Below are 27,705 nucleotides of genomic sequence, written 5' to 3'. Positions count from 1 at the left end.
ATGGTTCCTTTGATCCCACTTTTGAAAAAGAACAAACCAATCCCGATGATGTTGTATATCAACGCTTTTAATTTCTTCAACAGTATTCTATATCCACTTCAGTAAATCTGAAACACTGTATGTTTCTGTCGTTTATTTTCCATACAAACATTTTGATGTCTGACTTCGGTAAATCCTATGTTTCTTATATAGTTCCTTCAACCATGAAGAACATCATCCTACAATCATTTCTAAATCATTGCTTCCTGAAATGTTGAACTGACTAAATTAAAAGCATAATACATCTCAGCAATATTCAGCCAAGCAAATTTTGGCACACAGTCAAGTAACTGCAAAAAAACATTCTTTAACAAAACTGAAACATAAGCAAAACTGTAGTAAGACACATCAGAAGTTGTCGTGTTACTGGCAGATTTTGGTGATCCAATCAATAAATCTAATATTTACAAAATGTTCCCCATTAACACACTGTGGGCTGAGGAACCATTTAGAATATCCTAATACTCAATCATAATAACCTTCCTGGGTTTATTAAGTTCTCTGCTATAGATGTAAATATATTTCCTGCAATATAATTCCTTCATAAAAAATCCCTCAAGTCTCTGAAAATAGTTTTTTTCTGTTCTATAGCCAGTAGTTATGGTCCCAGTATATTATGTTGGTATATTTCAAGTTATGGCTTCTTTCTAACTGCTTCGATATGCTCGAAAGACAATTTAACTTTCCATTTAAAATAAAGGAAAATAAATAAACTTAAAATAAAGCGCAAGAAAGAGACTTTTTTTTTGTTTGTTTTTTACAATGACCGCTCACAAATTTCACTTAAAAAACATAAAGAAAAAAAAACAGAAGCTCTATTCTGGTTTTGCGTGCTCCAGCATGTGTAGAATTGGTACAAAGCATTGTGATGACTTTTCACATACAGTACATCAATTTCTGCCGGTACCCTTGAGCTGGATCAGTTATGTTTGGTTGATTTTTAAGATTCTTAAAGAATGTTTCTTCTTAAAGAATCCCAAGGCTGTTTCATGTCGCTATCAAGTGCAAAGTCCCATGATTTGCCAGACTCCATCTCCATCACGATGCTTTGGCATTTCCTTATTGGTCCATGGATGTCAAAAGCCATATGATTGGATTCCAAGGAGAAGACTTGTTGAATATTAACATGTCATAAACGGCCACACAGAAGCTGTAAGCAAAATTACTGGATACAACTAAATACTGTATGTATATAATGAAATGAATATTCACGAACTACGCAAGACTGCTCATGGAGTCTATAGTCTAGAGTTCCATCAGACAACGGGCCAGTCTTGGGTTGAGGATTGAAAAAACATTAGCAGTGTGAGGCCACACGGTCCCGAGGGTCTGAGGAGGATTCACTCTCTTCAGGAATGTCCTGCAGATCTGTCGAAGATGAAGAGAACGCAATCATTAAAAAAAGAAAATGATCAAATGAAAACGTATATTTGTACTATTCTATTTAAATGCATTTTAAAATGTCATTTATTCCTGTGATGACAAAGCTGAATTGTCAGATGGCATTACTCCAGTCTTCAGTGTCACATGATCTCTCAGAAATGATTCTAATAAGAGACATCTCTTATTTTATTATTAATGCTAAAAACAGATGCTGCTAAATATTTTTGCGAAAACTGATCATTTCAGGGTTCTTTAATGAAGACAGCAAACAAAATAGAATTGATTTGAAATCAAAATCATAATCTAATTTAATATAAATGTCTTTACTATCACTTTTGAACAGTGTTGGGTATAGTTACTTTGGAAAGTAGTTAGTTAGGTTACAACGTTACCATCAATTAAAAGTAATCAGTTATGACACAGCCCCCGGCCCCTTTAAATGCACCTAAAAGTCGTGACTTCCGACAATGAATAACGTCAGTCATCCGATTTAATTAACACTGCAGGATAACAATAACAGGAAAGACAGTCAGCAATAGGCTATTCCACATGGCGTTTTATTTATTTATTATCACAGAACATATTATTAATCAAAATTCGCACCTAACCAGCCCGGGTAGCCTAGGCTACTGTATATTATGAGCACCACAAGATAACTCCTGATTTTTCTTTGACTTTAAATAATGCAGTTATCAAAGTACAAGTATGCTTACTTGTAAACACAACCTTAAACAGGCTTGCAGATTTAAATCCATTTAGAAATGATGAACAACCAGCCAGCCAACGATCTAACAGAAATTAACAGCTGATTGTCAAACAAAAATGATAACAAACTGACCGAATTAAATCCTTCACTGCCACACAGGCAAATGACAAATCGCTTAATATCCGAACTAATTATTATTAAAGTGTCACTCACAGAGTGTGCATTTTACCGTTATGTTCTTTTCTTTTTCGTTGACAAATTGAAAATAATGTGCGTACTTCCATAAACCAAACGCTGTCCTCTCTGCCATCTAGACGGGAGTTCGAAAAAAAAAACAAAAAAACCCACACACACACAGGGTCAGGCGCAGGGCACAGACGTATCACAGCCATTGACTTTACGATCACAGAGCTTCGGCTCCGCTGATACATCCGCAGGTGGCACAGTAGACCTACGCCTACTGTCTGACAAAAAGCAGGCTGCAGTCGGGATTTTCCTTTCCTTAAAATAACGGATTACTTTTTTAAAAAAATAACGAAGTTACTGATTACTTCCGCACGAAACTAACGCGTTAAGTTACACATTTCAGGAAAAAAGTAATTAGAGTACTCTAACGCGTTATTTTGTAACGCGTTACCCACAACACTGCTTTTGAACAATTTAATGAATCCTTGATGAATAAACGTTTAAATTATTGTATTAAAAAACAATACTGTTTGAGAAACCCTTTCACATCTCTATCTCGAAGGACTTTAAAAGTCAAGCCTTCTGTGTGTTTAAGTGTATTTAGAAAAGGAATGTGTTCTGTGAATGACACTTAAGCTCTGAGAGCATTTGCCGAGATGCTCAACCCGCATTTATTGCCATTATCCACCTATAACACACATGCCTACAAATAATAGACTCATTTGAAAATTGATGTGTAAGGAGGTTCTCCTGCCTGACAGAGTTTAGTGTGTGTTTGACAGTTGTGTGTGTGTGGGTGAGTGAGTGTGCAAGGTTTAATGTGATAAATTCAATGTGTATGTGTGTTGTGCACATTGGTTGCATAATCGTGTGTAGGCTGCTGTTAGTGTTACAAAGGGCCAAAGTTGACAGCGTTCTAGGTGAAGCACATCTACGCAGACTGTCTGATAAATATGTAATCGCTTCATAGAAAAAAGGAACAAAATCAGAGCAACAAACTCCCTGCCAACCAGTTTCCTACATTGTGCTAACCTTTTGTATCTTTTCTTCCCCCTCATATAATCATTTACATTTTTTATGTATAATTATTTACAGATTTATTTGATATGTAACCATATTATAATATATATATATATAATAATATATTTACATGAATAATTATTCTATCTATCTATCTATCTATCTATCTATCTATATATATCTATATATATATATACACACATATTATTTGAAATATATATAATTGTATAAAAAGATATAAAATATGTATGTATATTCAGATAATTATATATACTTATATATATAAATTAATATTATTATATATTATTTACTTAAGAATACATAATATTTATCTGTATATATGCAATTATATTTGTTATATATTATATTAATTATAAATATCTTTTACATATATTGTACATTTATTCATATTATTATATAATATTTTATATTACTTTATTATGAACACATACATCATATTTGTATATGTATTTTTGTTATGTATTATCATTTTATATTATATCAGTTAGAAATAAATTATTTATTTATTTATTAAATTTATATCTTTGTATATGTGTCATTTTACAGACCTCTGGGACTTTCTGAACGGGGAGACACCCTCGAATCCACCTCGTCATCATCATTGTCATCATCATCATCATCATCATCAGATATCACATCCACTTCCACATCGCTGCATTCCTGCAGGCCATCTGATTGGTCCATAGATTCCTGGCTAGCCAATGGGGTGTCAGTATTAGGGTCGGTTTCGCTCTCTCTGCGAGTTGATGGGACCTTGAAAAGAGGAAATCAGAAGCGAATGAGATTTGGGAGCTACAACATTGTAGCTCTTGAATACTTTAGTATGCGCCTTGTGGTGTTTGACAATCTTTGCTTCTGGGTGCAAAAATGAATTTCAATTCTGATTTAGCCTAAAAGCTTACTAAATACTATAAGATGAACTCACCTGAGAGCCTGCACTTCCAGCTCCATCCCCTAGAGCGGCGCTATTGGTCTTAAGATCCCTGAGCTGTTTCTCCAGCTGGGCTCTGGCTCTCTCGCTGTCCTTGAGTCTACCCTCGGCTCCCCTGAGGCGTCCCAGCTCCTCCTGCAGCAGACTGTGCTGCCGTTGAAGCAGGGCCAGGTCTCCCAGAGAGCCAAAGTCACTCGCTCCATCCCGGGACAGGGAGCGCACCGTACGAACCCCTGCGGTGGCCGGGGAGACGGAGCTCTCTCGTAGGCAGAGCTCTAAGATGGAGTCCTGTCGTATCACCACACCCTAGGAGAGGATGAGTTTTTGGCCTCACTGACAATTCATTTGAGATTCCGTTTGGATGTCAGTGCTTAGAAGAATATCTGACAAATGTATTTTGCAATGCACACATACCTGCAGAGCGTGTAACTGAGCACTGAGATTGACCAGCCTCTGTGACACCTCCTGAAACACAAGAGACATTTTAGCCTATTAATACAAATAAATAAATACACACACTAGTCCATATAAGCCTGGAAATTTGGGTGTCCTTGTAATATTTATAGGTGGCTAATAATGCACAGAGTATTGGAGGGCAATTTCTTTTATTATTTTGCATATAAATGGTAAAATTGAAAAATCACAGACAATGCTTTGCAATTGGATTATAATTTAAAATAACCGTTGTCTATTTTTATGTATTTTTTTAGCAGCCGTTACTCCAGTCTTCAGTTTCAGAAATTAGAAATCATTCTAATATTCTGATTTGTTGCTCAATAAACATTTATTATTAATAATAACAGTGTTGAAAATAGTTGTGCAGCACTGTTAAATTTTTTTTCTTCATATTCATGATAGATGTTCAAAAGAACAGCATTTATTTGCAATAAAAAGCTCTTGTCACATTACAAACGTCTTTACTTAATGCATCCTTGCTGAATTAAAGTATTAATCTGATAATAATAATAATACAGTTACTGATCCCAAACTTTTGAACTTCTAATTTTTCCAAATTGTCTTTATGTATTGCAAAATCCATATTCCATATATAAGCTTTTAATCGCAAGCTATTGTGTGTGTAAGTGTGCTTTGTTTTTATTCATATGCCAGACACTCTAGTCAGTTTAAAATGTTAAATAATCAGTTATAATTATCAGCCCATATGTATGTGTTGATATACACTCGGCCTATCCCTACAGAGAACACGTTATGCCTAAATGTCAGTACCTCACTTGGTGTCTTGTCCTCCATTTGATTCCCATTCCCATCCTGTAGAGAATAGGGACGTTTTTGCATTATACACACAATCAAAATTCTGAACCATTAAATTAATTCAAAAAGCTTTCATTTGTCAGCACAAGTTGAAAAGCACTGTCTCGCTATGTGTCGGTGAGAAGGGAGATAAAGCGCAGCTTTCAAGCACCAGTGGCGAGTCGTGATGGAGAGTTTTTGGTAGATTCAGGTTGCTATGGAAACCTGCGAGTTTCAGATGGGCTCGGAAAATGACTAATTTTTTTTGTTCAGCATTACATAAAAACTCAGCAATAGCATGGAACCATCTTACTATGTGCTGTTATGTGATGTGAAATAACTATGTTACTATGTGAATCATTATATTCTAAGAAGCAGGCAATGCTGGATGTCAGGAAGTGTAATAAACAACTCACTAACATAGATATATAAGCATATTTTCTTACAAAACAACATTAGTTTAGTGTACCTGAGCAGCTTGGTTCTCCTGAGAGCCATTGACTAATACCTCTTGTCCATCTAGAAGAATGGAGGAAGCACAGTGGTCAGATTAAAGGTATATTTGGCCAATCAGACACACTAAAAGCAGACTCATTTACATAGCGTGTGTTGTGTATTTGACACATACTGATTACTAGCGCTCCAGTGTGGCTGTGATGGCCGTTGGAACTGCAGGGCAGAGGAACCTCAAAATTGGATCCTAATAGCAGCTCTGTCAGTCTGTCCACTGCAGAGAACGAGAAAGAGTTCATCATGACATTTTACAAGATATCATTGAAGATTTAGCTAAAATGGTCTGTAAACTTCCAAAAAAAAAGAAAAAAAAAAATGTATTTGAAACTTTTTTTTTTCTTCTTAAATATAAAGAGACAGAGATGTTCTGGCAGCAAGTAAGAATTTTATTATATTTTATTATCTTAATTTTTTTGTTATTATTTTATTTATATATTGTAAATTCATTTTAAGATATTTAATCTACAAACATAAAACAAACATAAAAAACAAAACAACTAATTCATTTATTCAGATGATGGGTCAATATTTGATATATTTAAAACATTATTAATTGCTACAATGCCAAAACCTCAATGCTTTCATACAGATAATCCATTTGCACATTGTAATATTTTCTATGCACTTTACTGTCCATTGCAATACTGTAAATTATGTTCATAGTTCTGCCTATAGTGTACATACACTTTTACATAGCCCATCTGTATAGTATGTTCATAGTACACCTATCTGTATATCGTGCTTATAGTATTTAATATCTGTAAATTATGTCCATAATACTTACCTGTATAGTTATTGTACATATTATAGACCTTTATTCTGTACTTACTGCTTATTGCACTTCTGGTTAGATGCTAACTGCATTTCGTTGCCTTGTACCTACATGTGCAGTGACAAGAAAGTTGAATCTAATCTAATCTAATAACTGAAACATTTTCAGACCATAATTTAAATGTTAGAAATATATATATTTTTATATTTCCAAGATATTTAAAATTTTTAATCTCTATGAACTAAACATATATAACTAAAAATACTGTCTGAAATCTATTTGAACATGCTTCTGTTTTCTGTAATGAAATCTGTCATTTATTTATTCAGATGCTGTGCCGATTCATTAATTGCTAAGATGCGGCATCATCAAAGCTTTTATTTGAATATTTGAACATTTTATAGTTGTGCTTTTCAAAACAAAAATGAATAAATAAAAAATAATACAAAAAAAAAACTCCCCTTATCGACTCACATGGCAAAAGCAGTCTTGGACTCTAACCTTCTTTTCTGTGGCCATGCACTGCTTACTCATAGTGTGAATACTTTAACCTATTAACATGGGCGGTGAAATAAATACACACTAGAGGGTAAAACCAACCTCATACAGGTGGAACGCCCTGCTTTAGCCCTGAATGTAACATCCTATCTGTCTTACCCTCAGTTATGGCCTGTGTGAGCAGCTGTTCCCCGTGAGGCGCCTGAGGAGACTCGGCTCTGAACAGGTTTCTGGAACAGGACGGCAGCATGACCTCATAACCTCCCATGACCTCCGCCAAGTCAGAGAACAGGGTGACCCGCTCCTGGAGCAGCTCTAACACCTCCCTGTCCTTCTGCTGGATATCAGCTGAAACACAGAGCGGGAGGAACAAAGTGCTTGTTTGAATAAAACACCAACGTCAGCTTCTTTACACTCAAGAGAGTGGCTTTGTTCCTCCTTCAAATTCTGAGTAAAGATGTCAAAACACATACAAATCTGTATATGTCAAGACAACTAGTTTTTTTTCTAGATAGCTCGTTTGTTTTGAGAAAATATCTTGTGATAGGTAACCAACTGATCTGACAGATGGGTGAAAGAGCTTTTTAAAATGCTTCTTTTAATCCTTTAGTGCTCAACACACTGTAGTGATTCATCTTTTAAAAAACAATCTGAATGAAAACGTGTTTGTGAATGTGAGTGCGTTTGTGTTTAAAGCAAACCTTTGAGTCTTCGCAGAAGGGCCTTGTCCTCCGTTTCGATGAGAGGGAATTCTTCTCTTGATGGACAGCTGTGTGACAAAACAATGAAGGTAAAGGAGAATGATCATAAGAAATTGTAGTTTAGTGCCTTTTAGTGGATGTCAGTTAACACTGCAGTCATCTATACACTTGTGTCCCTGCTTTTAACAAGTACAAATTTAAAATGTTTTCAGGGAAAATAGTCCAAAAAAGTCACTCTATGCAGTTCTTGGATGAAAGTGGAAATATTGCCAATGCTTGTAATTTCTTTGCTGATTTATTTTATAAGGAAGTGGTTAGAATGTATCCATTTTGAAAGTATACTAGGGGGTTTTAAAGCTGCAGTCCGGGGACTCCCAGCAAAAGGGTATTAGCAAAAAAAAAAATTATATAAATTATAAAAATTATAAATATAATAATATTTATTAATTATAATTATTAATAGCTAACAATAACTAATGATAATAATATATATATATATATATATATATATATATATATATATATATATATATATATATATATATATATATATATATATATATTTATATAATTATACAAATTATATAATAGCACATCATTATTATTATTATTATTATTATTAATATTAATATGAAGAATAAAATAACAATTACTACTCTTAATAACTTATTTATTATAATTATACATTTTAATAATACTAGTACTTAATAATAAATAAATGAATACGGAATTTGACATTATTGCCTCTGTAATATAACTCTTAATATTTTTTCAAGATGATATAAATTATATCTTTTCTATATATTTGGGAAGGAGTCCCTTCGAGCAGTCAAGTTTGTTTTTGCTGAGCTGTAATGTAAACAAAGGCTATTGGCAAGTCAAGCTTCCCACAGAACTGACATATCCCTTCGAAATGTCCTGATTCAAAAGAAAATACAAAGGAACAATACAGAAAAGTGCTTTCATGGGATTTTCCATTCAACTACAATAACAGAGATGCCTAAAAAGTCATTGGGAGCTTTGAGTGCTGTGTGGACTGGTGTATTTGCATGCATGTACCTGCTGATGGTTTGCTGTATGAGCCGAATCCAGGTGTTTCTGTCATCTTTAGATGCAGCGTAAAGCTCGTACATCTCAGGTGGGCTGGACTCACTGCTGATCAGGAACAAGCCTCGCTCCTGATTGGCTATGTCTCGGACCAAGAGACTCTGTAGCGAGACCACAGCAGATTTATCCTACAGAGAGAATGAGAAGAAAAGTTTTACAAACGAATCGCTTCCCAGTATCACAGTTACATGGAATAGTTAAATACTTATTTGCAAAGCAACTTACCAAACTGGCAAAGATGAACCGTTGATCTTTCTCTTGCAAGAATACTAGAATATCAGTCATCAGCATAACCTGAACATCTAGAACACAAAGAAAACGGGAAATTCTGAACATTAAAACACCCACAGCACATTACATGTAAGCTAATAAAATAGCACGTGTGTCTCTGTCCCTCTCACACAGACACGGATCACATCACACTTCCTCATAAACAGCCACAGTCTTCACTACCTTTGAGGCGAGAGCTGGGCGTTTTCCAGAGCAGCGTGCCTTCGTGTATCAGCTGTCTGCGGTGCAGTTCGGCCGGTCTAAACAGGGCTCCGGAGCGGAGTTTGGCCTCGGCCCGCGGGTCGACCCTGGATCGGATCTCCTGCAGCCGCTGTGTCCTTTCAAGCTCTAACACCTGCTGGTCCACCGAACAGAGCAGCTCCCGTATACAAGACAGCGCCTGAGACAGACCTGCAGCTTCCTCTGGATTGTCTGCATTGTTACATTCAATAGTCAGTCTAAAAAGTCCATTGCCAGAGGCGTTTTATCACACATGAATATAATAAAAAAAAAAATTATGAACCGGTTAGACCTTTGTTCATCTTCGGAGCACAATTTAAAGTACTTTTGATGAAATCTGAGGGCTCTCTGACCCTCCCGTAGACAGCAAGGTAACTACCACATTCAAAGTCTAGACAAGTAGTCTGTGTGACATCAGTGGTTCATCTGTAATGTTATGAAGCTATGAGAATACTTTTTTTGCGCAAAGAAAACAGCATCTTGGTACTTTTCTGGACCTTGAATGTGGTAGTTACCTTGCTGTCTATGGGAGGGTCAGATAGACTTCAGATTTCATCAAAAGAACTTTAAATTGTGCTCTGAAGATGAACGAAGATCTTACGGGTTTCAAACTACACAAGGGTGAGTAATAATAACAATTTTTATTTTTGGGTGAACTATCCCTTTAAGGTAATTGAGACTTGTTAAAGAATTTGCATATCATTGCTCTTTTGTTGTTTTTGATTGCTTCCATTGTCCTCATTTGTAAGTCGCTTTGGATAAAAGGATTTGCTAAATTACAAACAAAATAAAAATAAATAATAATAATGATAATAATAATAATGATAATATATTTATTTTTATATTTATATATATATATATATATATATATATATATATATATATATATATATATATATATATATATTTTTTTTTTTTTTTTTTTTTTTAAAGGACACTGAAAAGTTATAGACCATGGGAGGAAGGCCCGGAGGTGAGCAGCTGTTTAAATAAAAACATTATTGACACTGGCGACATGTATATACTTGTGTCTTACCTTTGGTGTTATCATAGATACGTTGCAACAGGACGGGGTATTTGGTGATGCGCTGAGTGACCAATAGGATGCACTCCTGGAACCCGTGACGACGCAGTAGAGGACCCCGACTCGCCCTCTGAGAGTGACAAAGACAATAGTAAATGGACTGTTAACTGTTTCTGCCTCTGTGTGCTATATTTCTACACACAGTCTAAAGTTACGTCCAAAATCTACAGCAGCTGTTATGCACGGTCAGCCAGGCACCTGCTCAGGAAACTGATTTTACAGATACCATAACGTCATGTCTAATGAGCTAGAACTAATTTATGTGAGCTTAAATCTAACCAAGAAAATATTTTATGACTAAAATATTAATTTAAGTAGAAATCTGTAAATCTGTAACCACGTTTTGTAAAAATACTTGAAAACCTGTTAACACTTTATTTTACAGTGTCCTTGTTACACGTTACATGTACTTACTATTATATTAAAAATAAATTATACATAATTACATACAAGTAACCCTTAACCAAACTTTAACCATATTGTAGTACATGTAGTAAATTAATATTACACAGAACTTAAATGTATAATTACACTGTAACAAGGACACCTTAAAATAAAGTGTAACCGAAAACTTTTCAAATGTTTCCATTTTTGTTCTAATGCCTTAATTCACTTGTACCTTTTAAAGCAAATTTACATTTATTTGTGATTATTTTATATTTAGACCGCATTTAATATTGTACACATTTTCATTTTAGCCAGTGTTTTTGTTTTAAAAATCTTTTATGAAAATATATAACTAATATAGTGATATTTAATAAATATAGAAATAATATAGAAATATACAGTATAGTATACCTTTTAATTTTGATCAGAATCTTTTAAAGTAATTTTGTTTTGCCATGAAAATAGCCCTTTTATGCTGAAATTTTTGACCAATATCTTTCACACCACTGCTCTGACAATATTTAACTTTTTAAATAAAAAGAGTGCATTCAATAGCATATGTGCTTTGCTTTGTTATCAATAATCGTGACATGTCACTAGTTTTGTCATCATGAAAGCACCATACTATGCTATTACAACTAGAGATGTTCCGATACCCTTTTTCTCTTCCCGATACCGATTCCGATACCTGGGCTCAGGGTATCGGCCGATACCGAGTACTGATCCGATACCTGGGTGTATATCTGTATATACAGCTGTATATACTACTAGCCCTGTGTAAATTGCTAGAATTTTTTTATGGTGTGCTTCAGACAGATCCCTCAATAAAACATGAACAAATACATGGTGAACTACTGTATTTATTACAGTATTTTTATTATCTAACATGAATTTGACAGTATTATTTATTTTCTTATGCAAAAAAGAACTTCAAATGCAGCCAAAAATCTAACACCGCAAACTAAAAAAGGTATTTAAGTTTTACAATATAACTGTATAAAAAAACTGCAACAAATAAGTCTAGGAATATAAAAAAAGATCTATTAATCAGATAATCTCTAACAAGTAAAAAACAAGTAAAAAACAAGCAACCATCTAGGCATAATTATTATTATTATAGAGATGTATTATTATTACTGTAGGCTACAACAGTAGCTTTATATATTGTCAATTTACTCATGTAAACCAAACATTTATTTTAATGGGCTGCCATGAAGATCTTTGAGTGTCTGTGTTTATGATATGACAGTATTCTCAAATGAAACGGTAAATTCTCATGAAGTGACGGTTTATGCGTTCATGTCCTCATGACACACAGCAGAGACTACAAAACAGCGAGCTCTCGCGCATCTGTGCCAGTCACCCACAGAGATGTAGATTTTGCGGGAGTAATATTTAAATAGTATTTTGCAGTTTAATATTCACAGACACTAGTATATATTCGGCTACTGTCTGGAGCCCTGCGTTTTGACTTACACGGAAGCGACTGAACGCAGTTGCCGGTACTGAATATACTCGAGAGTCTGTAACTACCGGTACTACAGAGACATACTGCTAACCACTGATCTATAATATAGTAGCGGCTTCACTGTCTTTTGGCAGTTTAGAATGTGATGAGTGATCCAGTCATATATAGATAAGGGCTGCTAACGCGTTTTCATTTCTTCTTCGCTGCTCTAAACAGGGGTTGCTTGTGGCAACACAGCACAACTTCCTGTGTTTTCAATGCATTTTGAGCAGCGAAGAAGAACCGTGCAGCGGTTAGGCAAAGCTTGCGGTCATAACTAGGTCTTTTTTAAGAAAATGGTATCGGATCGGTATATGGGTTCATGTACTCGCCGATGCCGATGCCAGAATTTGTTGTGGTATCGGAGATATTTCCGATACTAGTATCGGAATCGGAACAACTCTAATTACAACTAAAATAATGCACAAGAGCGAAACATGATCATGATACCTTGAAATCTGATGATTCACACATCTATGAGAGTTTGCAGGCATTTAATCCATTAATGCACCCGCCCACCATCATTCATCACTCAGTACCACTCTTTCCTCCCACTAGCAATACACAAGACAACACCTGACCCGGTTATGCAAACACCAAACACACCCTGACGGCAAATACCCTCGTCGGTCTCTCTTGTTCTTACCCGTATAAAGTGTTGCAGTCTCTTGTCTCTGGCCAGCAGCTCTTTGTAGAGTTTGACGGCCTTCATATGACGACTGCAGAACTCAGAATACACCTTCAGCATCTCGTCAGCAGACTGACCTGAGAACTGACGTACACACAAAGACACTGCACTGTGAACATTTTGCTCCTTGAAACCTGAAAGCTTTCAGCCTCCCACCCTCATACACTCGGCGAGAATGACGTTTCAATTTCCATTTGTCACTTTTTCTTTCTTTTTGACTTTTCAATGCCTCTACATCATGACATTATGATTCTCATTCAAAACCATGTATTTGCGATGAAATATGCTTAAAGTAAAGTGTTTGAAAAACAGACCCATTCCAATTTGTTTCATTTTAATGCATTTAACTGAAAGCTCTAATGTATATGACACATTTTAAACTGGCAATTAAAACAAGACACATTCATCCAAAATCACTTTTCTCAAACAAACAAACTCACTCAGGTCTAATGTAACCAAATGCATTTATTCCCTGTTCCGCCCACCTAATCTAACAATCGCATTCCTACCTGTTGTATTAGCACATCGCTGATCTGATTGATGGTGAAATTGTATGCGCTGTCGGGTTGCAGGCTTTGAGTGCGGCGTGCGAGGAGCTGTGTGAGGAAGTGCGTGTGAAGCATCAACAGGCGCTCCAGGCAAGGGAACAGAGCATGCACGACCCCCGGCTCCAGCTGCACCTCATCCAGCATACCCCGCCTGAATACACCATCCATGATCCGCAGCGTCCGAACGTGATGGAGCTCCGTCTGGATCAGCTCTGAAATGACATCGGAGAGGTCGTTAACATTCAATGGGACTTTGTTGGACATGTAGCTCAAGTAAATGAATTATTCAATTTGATGTAAAGAAAAACAAGGTAGCGAGGCGCAGAAGTACCATCTGCGTACCTTTGTGTCGATTGTTCAGCCAGCAAAACACTGTGCATGATCAGTTCTTTCATTTTTATATTTAGATTTTTTTTTATGTCATCTAAAACTCTGATGCATAAATGTAAAGTTTTTGTAAAGGTGGAATTTTAATATAGGCCATTTATTGGTTATTTTATAGAACTTCAATATATTTTAATATAAGATATTGAAAGTATACAGACATATATCCATATTCATTCTTTAAAAAATAAATAGTGTCTGGACAGGCATTACTGTTTATATGAGAGCAATTAACAGTATCTTTCAGGTTTCAGAGTCAACGGCCCATTTAAAGTCATAAACGTGCTTTGATTTTAGACTTAGATCTGTGTTTTTCTAACCGTAGATGACGTCCTGTCTCTTGATAACATCTTTACGGTGGGTTTGCAAGTAGGTGGAATCTACCGCCATGCTCCAGGAATCTGCTTCAAATTCCCGACCTTCAAACTCCAGATCATCCAGCAGAGAGGTGAAGTAGCACTCTCCTAAAAGCAGGAGAAAGAATAATAAGAACCATTTCTGTATTATAACTTCAGTTTGATACCATTTCTTATTATTAATGTTGGAAACAGTTGTGCCGCATACCCTCATCATTGAGTGACTCCATGGACATGGTTCTGCTCCTGAAGTTGAGTGAGTCTGTCGATTGAGACAAGATCCTGCGCAGCCCCAGAGGAGAGTCATCATTCAGAGTCCTACACGCACATGCACACACACACATGGACCATGTGCATGCATACAAACAGATGGATACATATGCATGCAATCACATGCAAAAGACAAAAAAAAAAGCAAAAACAAAAAACAACAAAATGAGAGGCAGCCATCATAATCACCACAGAAACAAAAAATACACATAACGAATTTAAAATAAAAATATAATAAATGAATTCAAATAAAGGGAACAGAATGACTAATATTCAAACAGAACTGCTTACATTAAACTAAAACAGCCACAAACACACACACACAGAAGAAAAGATAAAAAAAAACACAGTGAAAAGAATGGTCTTGCTCTATACATACTGTAGATATTTCATGACATTAACGTGATTTTTTAGAGTATTTATAAACTAGGAACTTGTGTTGGGATGGTAAAGCCCACAGATAAGAGCCCCATTTTATGCACCTCTCTGTCATTTCTGTCACTCACCCTGCAATGTTATTGGTGGAGACGCTCTTGGAAAGTAAGAGAGAAGACCGCCCACGACGGGACCCGAGTAGTGACTGGCGAAGACTGTCTGATGGGTAGATGGCAGAGTTTGGCCGATCCTTTGATTGGACTTCAGAGAGGCAGAACAAAGAGCAATGTCATGTTTAGACCTGCTATTGCTCAACTGTGGTCAGTCATATTCACATAATCTTCTCAGTGATATCTAATCACAACCGGTCACAGGACACACATCACCTGAAACACCCTGATACCAGATGCAAACAGTGCAGTGGTTCCATCACATCCTCACCTCTATTCCTCAGCGTCACATTCTGATAGGCCGAGTTGTTCCTTATCAGCGCCATTTTCTGTTGCTATTGTGACACACATACAGAGAGACCAAATGTATGACATATTTAGACTAAATCTTTTTAATAAACCATCTAAAGAAAACTGACCCCATTCTGATTCGTTTCTTTAACATCATATCATCATCATCATCAATCAAAGCCAGTGTCTGTATACCTATGATCCAAGTAAACCGCGTGACAAGTGTGTGCACTAATATCCCACCTTTTGTTTCATTTTGACACAGTTTGGTAGTGTATCCCTGCAGCGGTTGTGGATGGTGACGTTACAGGCTGAAAAAAAAACAACAACACTGTTATCTTATCTCGTCATCAGACAGTGTAAGCATCATACAATCACCTGTACACACAAATGTAATAATGATGATCGTGATCTTTTCATAGTCACATAACTTTCAATCTGACTTCTGGTTGGTCCAAGTTGGTCATTAGTTGGTTGACCTACTAATATGTTCCAAAAACAATCTTGACTATGATAGACTGATAAGTAGCTCTTTCTAAGATTATCTATAAGCTTAAAGCAGCTAGAAACCAACCACAGAGTTTTCAAACAAAGCAAGCAGCTTACAAAGGGATTTTCCAGCAAGGAAAAAAAACAATGCCTCTAATCCATACTCTAACCTCCCCTTCAATATTACAGCACATAATCAAGGAAATCTCAGATGTACCATACCCAGTTTTTGCCCCTCTTTCTCTCCATCTTTACCCCTGTCCATGTTTGCGTTAAAATGCTTGTTCTAGATCTTCTTTACAGCATGCTACTAGTCACTGAACATTTTCTCTGGTTACAGCGTATTGCTTTTGTCTCTGAACCCCTATTGTTTCAGAGCGGCTTTGCTTCCTGTTTTGAGGGTGGCTGGGAAGGAAGAGGGCCGGGGGCTCCGGCGGGGTTTCCCTAGCCCAAATGCCCCACAACACACACTTACATGAGTCAAAACAATCACCCAAGGAGCAGCAGAGCATCTCAGAGATGAAGCTTTGTAGAGAACAATTTTATTTAAAAAAGACATAAATTACTGTAGAAATGTCAATTTTAAGACTTCCATTTAAAATAAAATAAGAGTGGTTTCTTGGCAAAGCTGAACACAGACAGATTCGAGATCTAATTTTGTATTCAGAATTTGGGGGTCTGTAAGATTTTTTGATGTTTTTACAAAAAATCTTAAAAAAACTGCAATTATTTTATTAAAAATACGTCCATAAAAGCCATTAATGTTTTTTATTTGAATATATTTTAAAATGTAATTTATGCCTGTGGTACAAAGCTTTATTTTTAGCAGCCATTAATCCAGTCTTCAATGTAAGGCTGCACGATTATGACAAAAATCATAATTCTCTCGAAATTGCATAATTGCGATTATTAATTACGATTGTCTGATGTATTTTTATATGAACATAAACAAGCTTAAAACACCCGAACTGAAAAACTTTTAGTGCTTTTCAATAGTAAAAATGTGAAAGGTATTATAATGTTATACTAAAACTAAAATTAAAACAATGGAAAATCCCTTAAGATAAACAACATGTAGAAAGAAAAAACGCATCTTAAGCATACAGAATAACATAAGTGGACTGTAAAACGATTAATGCCACTTTGAACGATTAAGTAATTGTGTCATCCATAATTGTAATCGCAATTAGAAATTTGATTAATTGTGCAGCCCTACTTTAATGACACATAATCCTCAGAAATCATTCTAATATGCGGATCTGGTGCTAAAGCAGCAATTCCTATTATTATCACCAATGTTGAAAACAGATGTTCTGCTTAATATTTTTGTGGAAGCACTTATACATTTGTTTCAGGATTTCTGATGCATAGAAAGACCTGCATTTACTTAGAAAATATATGTCACATTCTAAACCTCTATCACTTTGGCTTGATTGAATGAATGCTTGTGGAATAAAAGTATCAATTTAATTTTTTACACAATTTAATGACCCCAATCAAACGAATATAAAGTCTATATGTTAATGTGTGTGTGTGTGTACAGTATATGTATATATTTTATATTCTCTCTCACACACATACACACACACTTTAGCACAGCCTTATGAATGCACACAGATGTCTTTTGCAGTTGCACTGTGACTCAGTTGAGCAGAGTTTTGTTTTTAAGAGGGCGTATCGAGCTAAAAATATATTAAAACACACAGCGACTCCTGTGTTCTGTTCTGTTCCATTCTGCTGCGCATCGTCCAGCTGTTTTTGATTGCAATAACATTTATGACGTAAACGCCCACTAACATGTGCATCTGATCAAGGTGAAACCGGCCCTTTATCCAGTGCTCCCTTAAAACGATTACTCTGCTATTCATTCAGGCAACCTATCATTATTCCCTTATTCCTTTTACCTTTTCATTTACGAAACATTAAATAAAACAGCATCTTTATCCATAGCCTATACATTTATCTAATTCACTTTAAGACCTAATGTAAATCTGATCCCATTTAAAGGTGTTCAGTTCAAATGGCCTTTGTTCTCTCTTGCTGTGTACAGAGGAACAAACTACATGTTCCAACACCCACACAAGCTCTCAGTGCAATCAATACCCAGACCAGAGCAGTTGATCACAGAGCAGCTCATCAGTGAGCGGCTAGTATTGTCTGGTCTTGAAATCTGACCACGATGACAAAATAAGGAAGAAGTTAAAAACAATAGTAAAACAGAGAACAAGAAATGAGAGATGAGCACAACAAAACAGGAAAGGGTGTGAGAGTAACCAGCATTTATATGTAAATGTGCAGATAAGAATCGTTCAGGTTTAATGCACGTTAAGCTGTATTGACAGCATTTGTAGCAGAATAATTTTATTTCATTCTTCAAGCTTTAAAAAGCAGCTACAATTATAGTTACAGTGAAACACAACAGAATAAAATGGTAAAATACACAGTTCTTGGATAGTATAACAACAAAACTTAAACATTATAGATATTAATATGATACTAGTGTGATAAATCACTACTATCCTTGACTGTGTAAAGTTTGATTCAATACTTCAACCCTTCCAGGACAACAAAAGTCAAGAAACTATAAACAGAAGTAGAAAGGGAGAAAATGTAAACACTGGAAGTATGTGACAAATAACCATGAGTTCCTCCACTTTGAATTGAAACTCAAAAATGAGCACAAACATAACAATTTAGACAACTTTGAAGCTAATGTAACGCTTGACTGCTTTTAATCCCTTGAAGCAAGTCATCCTGTTTGCTCTTATTGTAAATTCCTTGCTGGAACCATGACTTTATAAAAAACGAAAATTGTGTAATCAACATTATGCAACAAATGTATCCATTAAGAATGAGAAGAATGGATATTAATGTCTGTAAAATGTTATTTATATTATATTATTTATATTACATCATGTAGGCATATATGATGCACACAGACACACACACACACACACATATATATTACAGCGTGTGAGTGAATGTGGTGGAATGTGTGAAAACGCCTGCCATGAAGAAACTATCCAGACCTCTAACTTCAAGATGTGTGTGTGTGTGTGTGTGTGTGTGTTATCTTGGCATGCTGTGGTAGGCCAGCCACTAAAAATATTCAACATACTCTCCAGCACATAATAAGACTCAAGAAAGCAGTTCAGTGCTGCAACATAGATGTAATGTGAAAGAGGCAATGGGCAGACAGGTGTGGCTTGTAAGTAATAAAGAGGCTTATGTTAGTCTCAAGCTTGAAGTCCTGGAGACAATCATGGAAAGAGAGCGGGGGAGTTGGGATGGGGGAAGAAAGCCGGAAAAATCTTCGGAAGGAGTGAGGTAAGCGGCTGTTTTTTATAGCCTCTGCGTTGATTGGCAAGATCGCAAACAAGCTCCTCCTAGGGTTTCGTCAGGAGCATTTATTCTCAGGGTTTTCATCAACAGAGGATGTAAGCAAACATTAATCAAGAATGGTAATGCTATTATACTTATAACCGTTAGTGTCCAATCACAATTACTACCACTCATACTTATCATTAAGGGTGTGTTCAGATCCATAATCCTAAGTATTAAACTTCAGCACAAAGCTAAATACCTATTTATAAGATAGTCTTATAGAGGATTAAGTTTTTTATTATTATTTATGAAACAACCCAGTAAGTTTACCTTATATACCGTAGGGCTGTCAAAATTGCTCAAAAATAACGTTTGAATATTCCCTCTAAAAAATACATGAATATTCGAACATCTGTTTGCGCATGTTGTCAATGAGGTGCATTACGTCAATAACAGGACAAAATAATACAAAGAGACATAACTACTTGTATAGGTAGTCTATTTAAGTTTAAACATATATGACAACGTATTACCTACACAAAAACAAGGAAATCAACTAATGGCCAAGACTGCAGACCTCACGCTCTCTCACCCTCACGTTCTCTCCGCATAATGGTTTAAATGAACAAACACATTTTTGTGCAAGCAATTTAAGGTCGCGACTGTTGTCCCAAATATAGCAGGCTCCATTCAGTGATTGAAACAAATATTATTAATATTAATCAAAGTTTTACAGCATATAGAACTGACATTGAATGCTCCGAGTGTGGTAAACATGGACCTTTTCCTTGACATGAAACGATAAATAATCAAACCTCGGATCCACTGCTTGACAGAACTTCCCGAAGCGTGCCCCATCGCGATACTGATCGGTCTCATGTCCCTCTTTGTCCAAATGAACGAAATTATTTTATTTTATGGCCTTTTGTCGTGTTGCAGACAAAGATGTTGTGGCGGCTGATGCAAAGTAACGTTAAGTGTCAAGACGTGACTGTTAAGCTGGAGATCCACACATTATGCCATGCTCATTTGGGTGCACATTTTTGAGATGTGACCTCATGTTGCTAGTGGTCGAATGGTATGCTAACTGTATCTTAAATAGCTTTCATACAACTTTATCTCGCGTCAACAATTTTACCTCACTTTCTCTGCTGCAGTCAAGTTGGGCTCTGCACTTGCTGGCATCTTCCATGAAGACGCGTCAGCTTTCAGCAATGATGCTGTGCCAGACAGTGCGACTCCTTTGACCTGTCCCTGAACCCTCAGGCGCGTCAGCGTGCCCACTCGCAAAACAGACACCCACGTCTTTTTTTCCACCTTGTTTTTTTTAATTCGAATATTAATTTTCACCTTCGAAATTCGTTTTTTTTATAACTATTCGAATACATATTCGAATTTAGAATATTCGTTGACAGCCCTAATATACAGTGGTCTTTGTAATACACTTCAAAACCCTCTGGACTCTACACTGACAACCTCAACTTTAAGAAATACCAGTATGTAAAATATTTTAAGTGTATCTCGAAAGAGAGGAATCATGACTAATGTCAATCTAAAGTGAAGTAAGAGGCTGTTCAGTCTGTTCAGTCATAGTACTACATACAGTATGGCCCAAATCAGAAATGAAGGCTACGTATACTTCAGGCAAATCAGATGTTTTTGCTCATATGTAACTCAGATCTTGTGTTTTTGTCATAACTGTGTGAACAACACGAACCACATGGATTCTGATATTTTCAATTTTGATTTTGATTTGTGTCACTTCCATATATGGTACTAATCCAATACATGTCAGCTGTTTTGCAATGCGACCGCAGTGTGAACAAATCACGTCGGAATTCATGCAACATTTACGTCACTCTAGATCGACATTCGGCATAATTCCACACTGACGGGAGAAACTTCAAAGATTTTACATACTCAAAATTATCAAGACAAGTAATCAGTGGAAGTGTAAGTGTTAAAACTCTGCTGTCTTTCATCACATCCTTGTCTTTATTTTTCATATTACCTGCACATATGGCTGGCTTCTGCAGCAGAACACATTATAAATAAGCACATTATCGCTTACTTTATGTCCGCTGTGTTTTCTTCCATATGACAGCACGCTGCAGAAGTGTTGCCAAATCCACAGTTTTCCTGCAGAAATGGGCTACTTTTTGCTGTGGATTGTTTTTCAATTTTGTGGGTTGATGTGACCCCACTAATGCAATATTTACCCCCATTAACTTAGAAATGTGGGTGTTTCCTCTTAAAATTATAGAAAATATCTTTAAAATTAAAGAAGATGTTTGTTACCAATCTTATTAGAGACAAGCTAACATCGCAGACACCAAGCAGTAATGCCATAGTGCAGGAAATGAAAGTTAACATATTAACATTAAATACATTAACATATTTGGTAACTGTAAAAATACATCTATGCAGCAGTGATGATGTGAGTATGGTAAAACTGCTCCAGGAGTGTGTTCACTGCTGTGTGTGTGCACTTTGGATGGGTTAAATGCAGAGCACGAATTCTGAGTATGGGTCACCATACTTGGCTGAATGTCACGTCACTTTCACTTTCAACCAACCAATCACAGTCTTCAAAAGACTGTGTTATAGCTAGCATAGAGGTCAGCCCCACCTCCTCACAAAGATAAAGGTTTTTATCTTTTCCTCCCTTGGATTTGTTCTCAGATTGGTCCTGAATCACTTTTAAGCTAAGACTCCTAGTTAAGACATTTTTATGCTAAATTAGGAGCTCTCCGAGAGGATTCTTAGAATATTTAAGATGTGGTTTGTGCAGTTCACACTAAATGATCACATACAGGATGAGCAAAAAAATTGGATTTGGGACACATTTTCCTCCAGTGTGAACGTAACCTATGATAATAGTGAAAAAAAATCAGATGAGGGGAAGAAAATAGAATAAACTATAGACTCCGGAATCAGCTTTTTAGACTACCAGACATTTCAACACCCTAGCAACCACATAAGAACATGCTAAAACTGCACAGAACACCACAGTAAATGCATGGCAACAAACATCCACAACATTCTATCATCATCGATGAACAAACACCATCTATTACTTTTTAAATTGTTTTAGTGATAAAATGAGATAAAAAAAATCCCATAGAATTGTGATGAAGGGATAACAAAAACCATGATATCATACTGACTCCTTTGAGTATGTTTACATGACAGCGACTGTATTAAAAAGTTTTTTTTGCAATGTTTTGCATACAAATGACAACATAGCCATCACTGACATCAACAAATTCACATTTTCTGAGTTTACACAGAGATGATAATAGTATTATTTTTTTAAACCTCGCACTTTGTTTTCATTTATTTATTGGCGTTTGCTTCTATTTTGATAGGGCAGTTGAGTAACGACAGGAAGTGATGTGGGAGAGAGGGGGCCGAACGGGAAAGGTCCATAAGCTGGGAAATTATACTCGGGATGCTCGTAGCGCAATGGCGCTATATGTCAGCACACTGCCCACAAGGCTATTGGCTCCCACCTAAATTTTTGCACTTTGAAACTGTTTTCAAAAGCTTGTGTATTCAGACCCCCAAAACCCAAAACTGTAAACGAACAGCCAAAATGTATAAAAACATTTTCCATTTTTAGTTGAAAATGGTGTCGTTTAAATGCCCCCTAGACTGGCAAAAGCCTAACAACTATTCAACTTCAATCCATTATTGGCTTAAATAAACTTGGCAGACAGGATTACTGGTGCACTTTGTGGGTTTTGAGTGTGATGTATGTGTATGTGTGTGTGTGTGTGTGTGTGTGTGTGACTCACTCGGGCAGCTGAGGGCCTCCTTAGCGGTGATGCTCTTGTTGCAGGCTGAGCAGAGCGTGGTTCCAGACACGGTGAGAGAGTTGAAGAGGTGGCCATTACTGTAGCGCGCCTCTCGATCTCTGGCTTCTCTCTCCCGCTCCCTCATGCGCTCCTTCTCTTTATTCTAATCGAAACACAAAAACCATAACAATTGGTGAAAACGATAATTATTGGTTGGCATCATTATATATGTATATATTCCAAATATCTCCACCAGAGTAAAATTAGCATAGTATCATTGTACGAAACAAACAAACAAACTTTGAGCTGGTCAAAGAACAATTGAAACTCACACAGACAATGATGACACTATTGCAGCTCAGTTTCTATTGTGTAACCGATTCATCTGCCGAACTGGTACAAGCGGAGATCACAAACAGGGAAACAACCAATTCAAAAGAGAACTTGCAACACTATTTAGGAAGAACTCATGCTTCCAACAATGGCCACATTGAATGTCTAGAAGGCCTGTTTTGACAGGTAAAAGATTTCATCATGGAGACATACAGCACATTCATGCCTGTGAAGTGGGTTTCATTGGAAAAGCTAACCTTTGCTAATCAGCGTTTAAGGGAAAGACAAATGAACCCTATCAGCCACTATAAAAAGTCACTCATGTGGTTTTAGCATACAATGACTCATTTCTCATCTATTCCTTGTTACACACATGCCTAGTTTGATAAATTTATTTATATTTTTCTACGTTTGTCCTCTCTTTCACCCTCTGAATCTTTGAGGACACAATCTGCTAATAGGCCAACTGATGTGTGTTGGCAATTAGGGGATGCAGGTATTAATCAACATTTTGAATTATATTTTTTATAATTGAGTTCTTTTCAGTTTCAGTGATTTTGTTGTTTTGTAATTTATTATTAGTCGTTAAATATTTCTATTTAGCTTTAATTTTTTTTTATTTTAGTTTAAGTAATGCTAGTACTACAACTTAAACTTATTTCAGTCTAAACTTGCTGATTTTCAGTTACCAAAATAAAAAAATTGTAATTCCGTTTTTCCATCTAATGTTTATATTTTATATCAGCTTTATTTATATGACCAAAAATGATTTTTAATTGTTTCAATATTAGTTTGCACCCTGCCATTTTTGCACATGGGTACAACATAGTTACAACAGTACAACATACTGTACCCCACTGCTCCGGGTGTGTGTTCACGGTGTGTGTGTTCACTGTTGTGTGTGTGCACTTCGGATGGGTTAAATGCAGAGCACAAATTCTGAGTATGGGTCACCATACTTTGCTGTATGTCACGTCATTTCACTTTCATTTCATTTCAACATAGTAAGTTTTTTTTAGCAAACCTTCTGAGGCATTTTACATTGTAAGCAGCCACTAGCAAAAGATCCTCCATAATATAATGAAATATTCTCAGTTTATATGTTCCTCTCTGCTCCCTTTGATGTCACTGCTCATATGCCGACAGGATATTTGCTAGAGTTTAGTTTAAGACAGTGTCCGTCCTTGTGGTACCATCAGCCAATCCGTGTTGTCATCAAAACATTTTCCAGTGGCTCCAAAAACACACTGCAGCTTTAAATCAGCTAAATTTAATAAGTCCAAGCATTCATTTCACTCAATTACCAGTACAGCTCTGTAAACTCAGTTTATCTCAATCAAACATTCGGAGATGTGTACTTCTGCAATGTTCTTGATCATAAAAGATTTGACCAGCAGCTGGTGTTGGTTAATATTCAAGTCAGCATTATTACAGAAGCTCGACTCAGCCCAAGCTGACCATCTTCCTCTTTTATGTACGTTTTATGATGGGTTAATTTGCTAAAATGAGGGAAAGAGACAGCTAAACGTCTAGACGAACGATTCAAAAAAATGAATTTGAAATTTAAACTGAATTTTTAAGAGAAGATGTCTCGTATTTTTTCCATCTCTGAGGACACCAGACCCTGTTTTGGGATCGCTTCTTCTGAAAATCGGCCTCTCTGTTGACATGCAAAGCAGGAAATAATGAGAGAGCACTTCCTCTTTCTAATCTGCACGATGCATGAGTAAAGGTTGCCATAGGAACACGGGCATGTGTTGGAAGTAAGCAACAGAAAATGTGTTAAAAACAGGTTAGTGTGTGTGTCTGTAGCAGTCCACAACCTGCAGGATATTGCTATCAAATTACCAAATCTAAATTGACCTAGTTTGCCCAAAAATCAGCCCTTCCAGGATGTTTCTGCATTGTTTGGTACGTGTATGTGCGATCATCTCTGCAGATTTGGGAAGTCGCAATAGTTCATGCTAAGTCGGAGAACAAACCATGTGGTAAAATGACACTTTTTTTTGGTATGACTCTGTATATTACAAACCACAGAAGCACAAACTAGGAGCAGCTAACATTTCCAAGTCTGCGTTTATAAAATATCATGTCACCCTACTGAAATTTATTTGAGAGTGCAAAAAGAAAACAACCTCTGTGGTCGTAGTTCACTTGAAAGTTGACACTAAATCAAACTTTCGGTACAAAAGCATGAGTGCTATGTGCTCTGAGCACACTGTTGTTTGAGTTCAGCAATCATGTCTAAAGTTTAATGTCATCTCCCGTCAAGGAAATGGGCTGAGACTGGCAGGACTTAACGTCGGTGCTCTAGTTCAAATAGTCCCAGCTCCAGATTTAGTTCAGCCTGCTGTGGCCCGATGGCCTGGATACAGCTGGCCTATGGGGAACCATGACTGATTAGTTGACACTGACATTCTTCGCAAACACTTTTACACAAAAGCTAATTACAATACAGGACAGTAGCAATTGAGTGATATGGATTCTTTTGAAAGGCAATGTCGACAAATACTTGGGACACTGGGGCTAGTTGTCACAGAGAGTGTATGTCAACTGTAAGGTTTGGTTAAATTAGAAAGACACAACGTACATTTTTGTATTTTTACAATTTCGTGAATTCTTTTTTTTTTTTTTTTTAGGCTGTTTAATAGCAGGTTCCCATGTAACAACTTACCCCACATAGTGTGACAACATGTCTCTGTTCTTGGGTTGCTGGTGGACTGGATTTCGCAAATAGCACCAGAGTCTGCTTATTAATGTGCCAAATGGGCACTGTTGATGGCCAAAAATGTACAAAGACTGGTGGAATATATCAATTAAAAAATACTAGGAATAGAAAACTAGGCCTTGGCCACACTTCTTGTTTACATTTAAAATGCTTAAATTGGTGTTAGACATCAGTTTGACCTATGACATCACCATTTAATAGACGCAGAGGTGGTGAAATGTTGTGTGTGTCTATGTGTGAGCAATAACACATCTCACTGTTTAAAAAATCTTGCCTTCGGACCTGAACCTGGAATTGATGCTTTAACTGAGAGCTATTTCTATGGCAACCTCTCTTTTGGCTCTCCTTCTCTTGAATTTTTCTCTATGTGCGCACACACACAGTCTGTTGTTCAACATTCCCACTCAGTAACACCTACACAACTCAAACTCATACTGAAGCTAATAATTGGACAAAAAAGGTGCACATTCAGTGCCAAAAGCAAACATACTACCCCTTACTCAAGGTGTCTCTATACAGCAGAGTTAAGGCTGCTGCTCTGAGCAGGCTCTGCTCACTTCAGATTGTGTGTAAACATAAAAGCTGTATTAAAGTCTAACCCAGCTCTAACCCACCTGAACTTCTCAGAAGTAGATCTGATGCCATTTGGCTTCAGTGCAAATATGAATGCAGCATCTGAGCAGCCTTAAACTTTCTGTGCTGCCTTTGCAACATACCAAAGATGACATCATATTTCCTTGTCAACATTTATATACAACCTCTTTGTTAATAGCTGATGTATTTTTATGGTCACAAAACACACTAAGTGCTTTTCTGAATTAGTGTTCCACTGATTTTGTATTAAAACAATATGTAACGTTAGCTAGCTATTATCAAAATACAACAAGTTGTATTGAAAAGAACTGAACTGACTTACAACATACTTCTCAAAACCTAATATTTGAGTATAGTCAATATTATAGTCCCTATTAGCGCTAAAATCCCTTATGAACCATGACTTACAAATATTAAAGTGAAACCTTCACACGTCTGAGCTGTTCTAATTCTCGCGTCGTTGCACTTACCCTCTGACTGATTTCTCTCATCCTCTCCTCGCGAAGTTTCGACAAATCCGCTACTCGAGACATTGCGATATTCTAATCGTCTTTAGTACAGAGGAAAAGCGAATCTTCTTACGGCAAAATGTGTATATCCCATTAATTTAGGTAAAAGTTTCCTTTGGCCCCGTTTATGTCTAATAGCAGCGGTTTTTAAAGGGAGGAGACATTCACAGAACTGCGCGGTGTGTTAACTTTGAGGGAAATAAGTCTCTCTCTCTCTCTCTCTCTCTCTCTCT

The 27,705-nt window shown here is 36.5% G+C and overlaps 1 protein-coding gene across 2 annotated transcripts; it reads right to left on the bottom strand.

The window, feature by feature from the left end:
- Nucleotides 1–47: 47 nt before the first annotated feature.
- On the bottom strand, nucleotides 48–27,687 carry LOC113120131 (rho guanine nucleotide exchange factor 2-like). 2 transcript variants are annotated; one of them, XM_026290055.1, is made up of 23 exons: nucleotides 27,434–27,687; nucleotides 23,309–23,471; nucleotides 15,942–16,009; nucleotides 15,679–15,742; nucleotides 15,369–15,498; nucleotides 15,154–15,159; nucleotides 14,801–14,910; nucleotides 14,557–14,700; nucleotides 13,814–14,064; nucleotides 13,263–13,388; nucleotides 10,675–10,792; nucleotides 9,582–9,830; nucleotides 9,354–9,430; nucleotides 9,081–9,256; nucleotides 8,022–8,089; nucleotides 7,480–7,668; nucleotides 6,166–6,264; nucleotides 6,007–6,056; nucleotides 5,514–5,555; nucleotides 4,701–4,751; nucleotides 4,281–4,592; nucleotides 3,904–4,108; nucleotides 48–1,407 (listed from the first exon to the last, which is right to left on the bottom strand). In XM_026290055.1, the coding sequence occupies exons 1-23, from the start codon at nucleotides 27,494–27,496 to the stop codon at nucleotides 1,337–1,339; spliced, it is 2,832 nt and encodes a 943-aa protein (XP_026145840.1). In that variant the 5' UTR covers nucleotides 27,497–27,687; the 3' UTR covers nucleotides 48–1,336. The 2 variants fall into 2 exon arrangements, with proteins under 2 accessions (XP_026145840.1, XP_026145841.1); XM_026290056.1 differs by lacking the exon at nucleotides 15,154–15,159 and having other exon boundaries at nucleotides 27,434–27,686.
- Nucleotides 27,688–27,705: the final 18 nt, after the last annotated feature.

Source organism: Carassius auratus, chromosome 19, assembly GCF_003368295.1.
Source record: "Carassius auratus strain Wakin chromosome 19, ASM336829v1, whole genome shotgun sequence".
In the NCBI taxonomy this organism is placed as follows: domain Eukaryota; kingdom Metazoa; phylum Chordata; class Actinopteri; order Cypriniformes; family Cyprinidae; genus Carassius; species Carassius auratus.
Note: the sequence above shows the minus strand (reverse complement) of the source record. Positions and strands in the feature narration are given on the sequence as shown.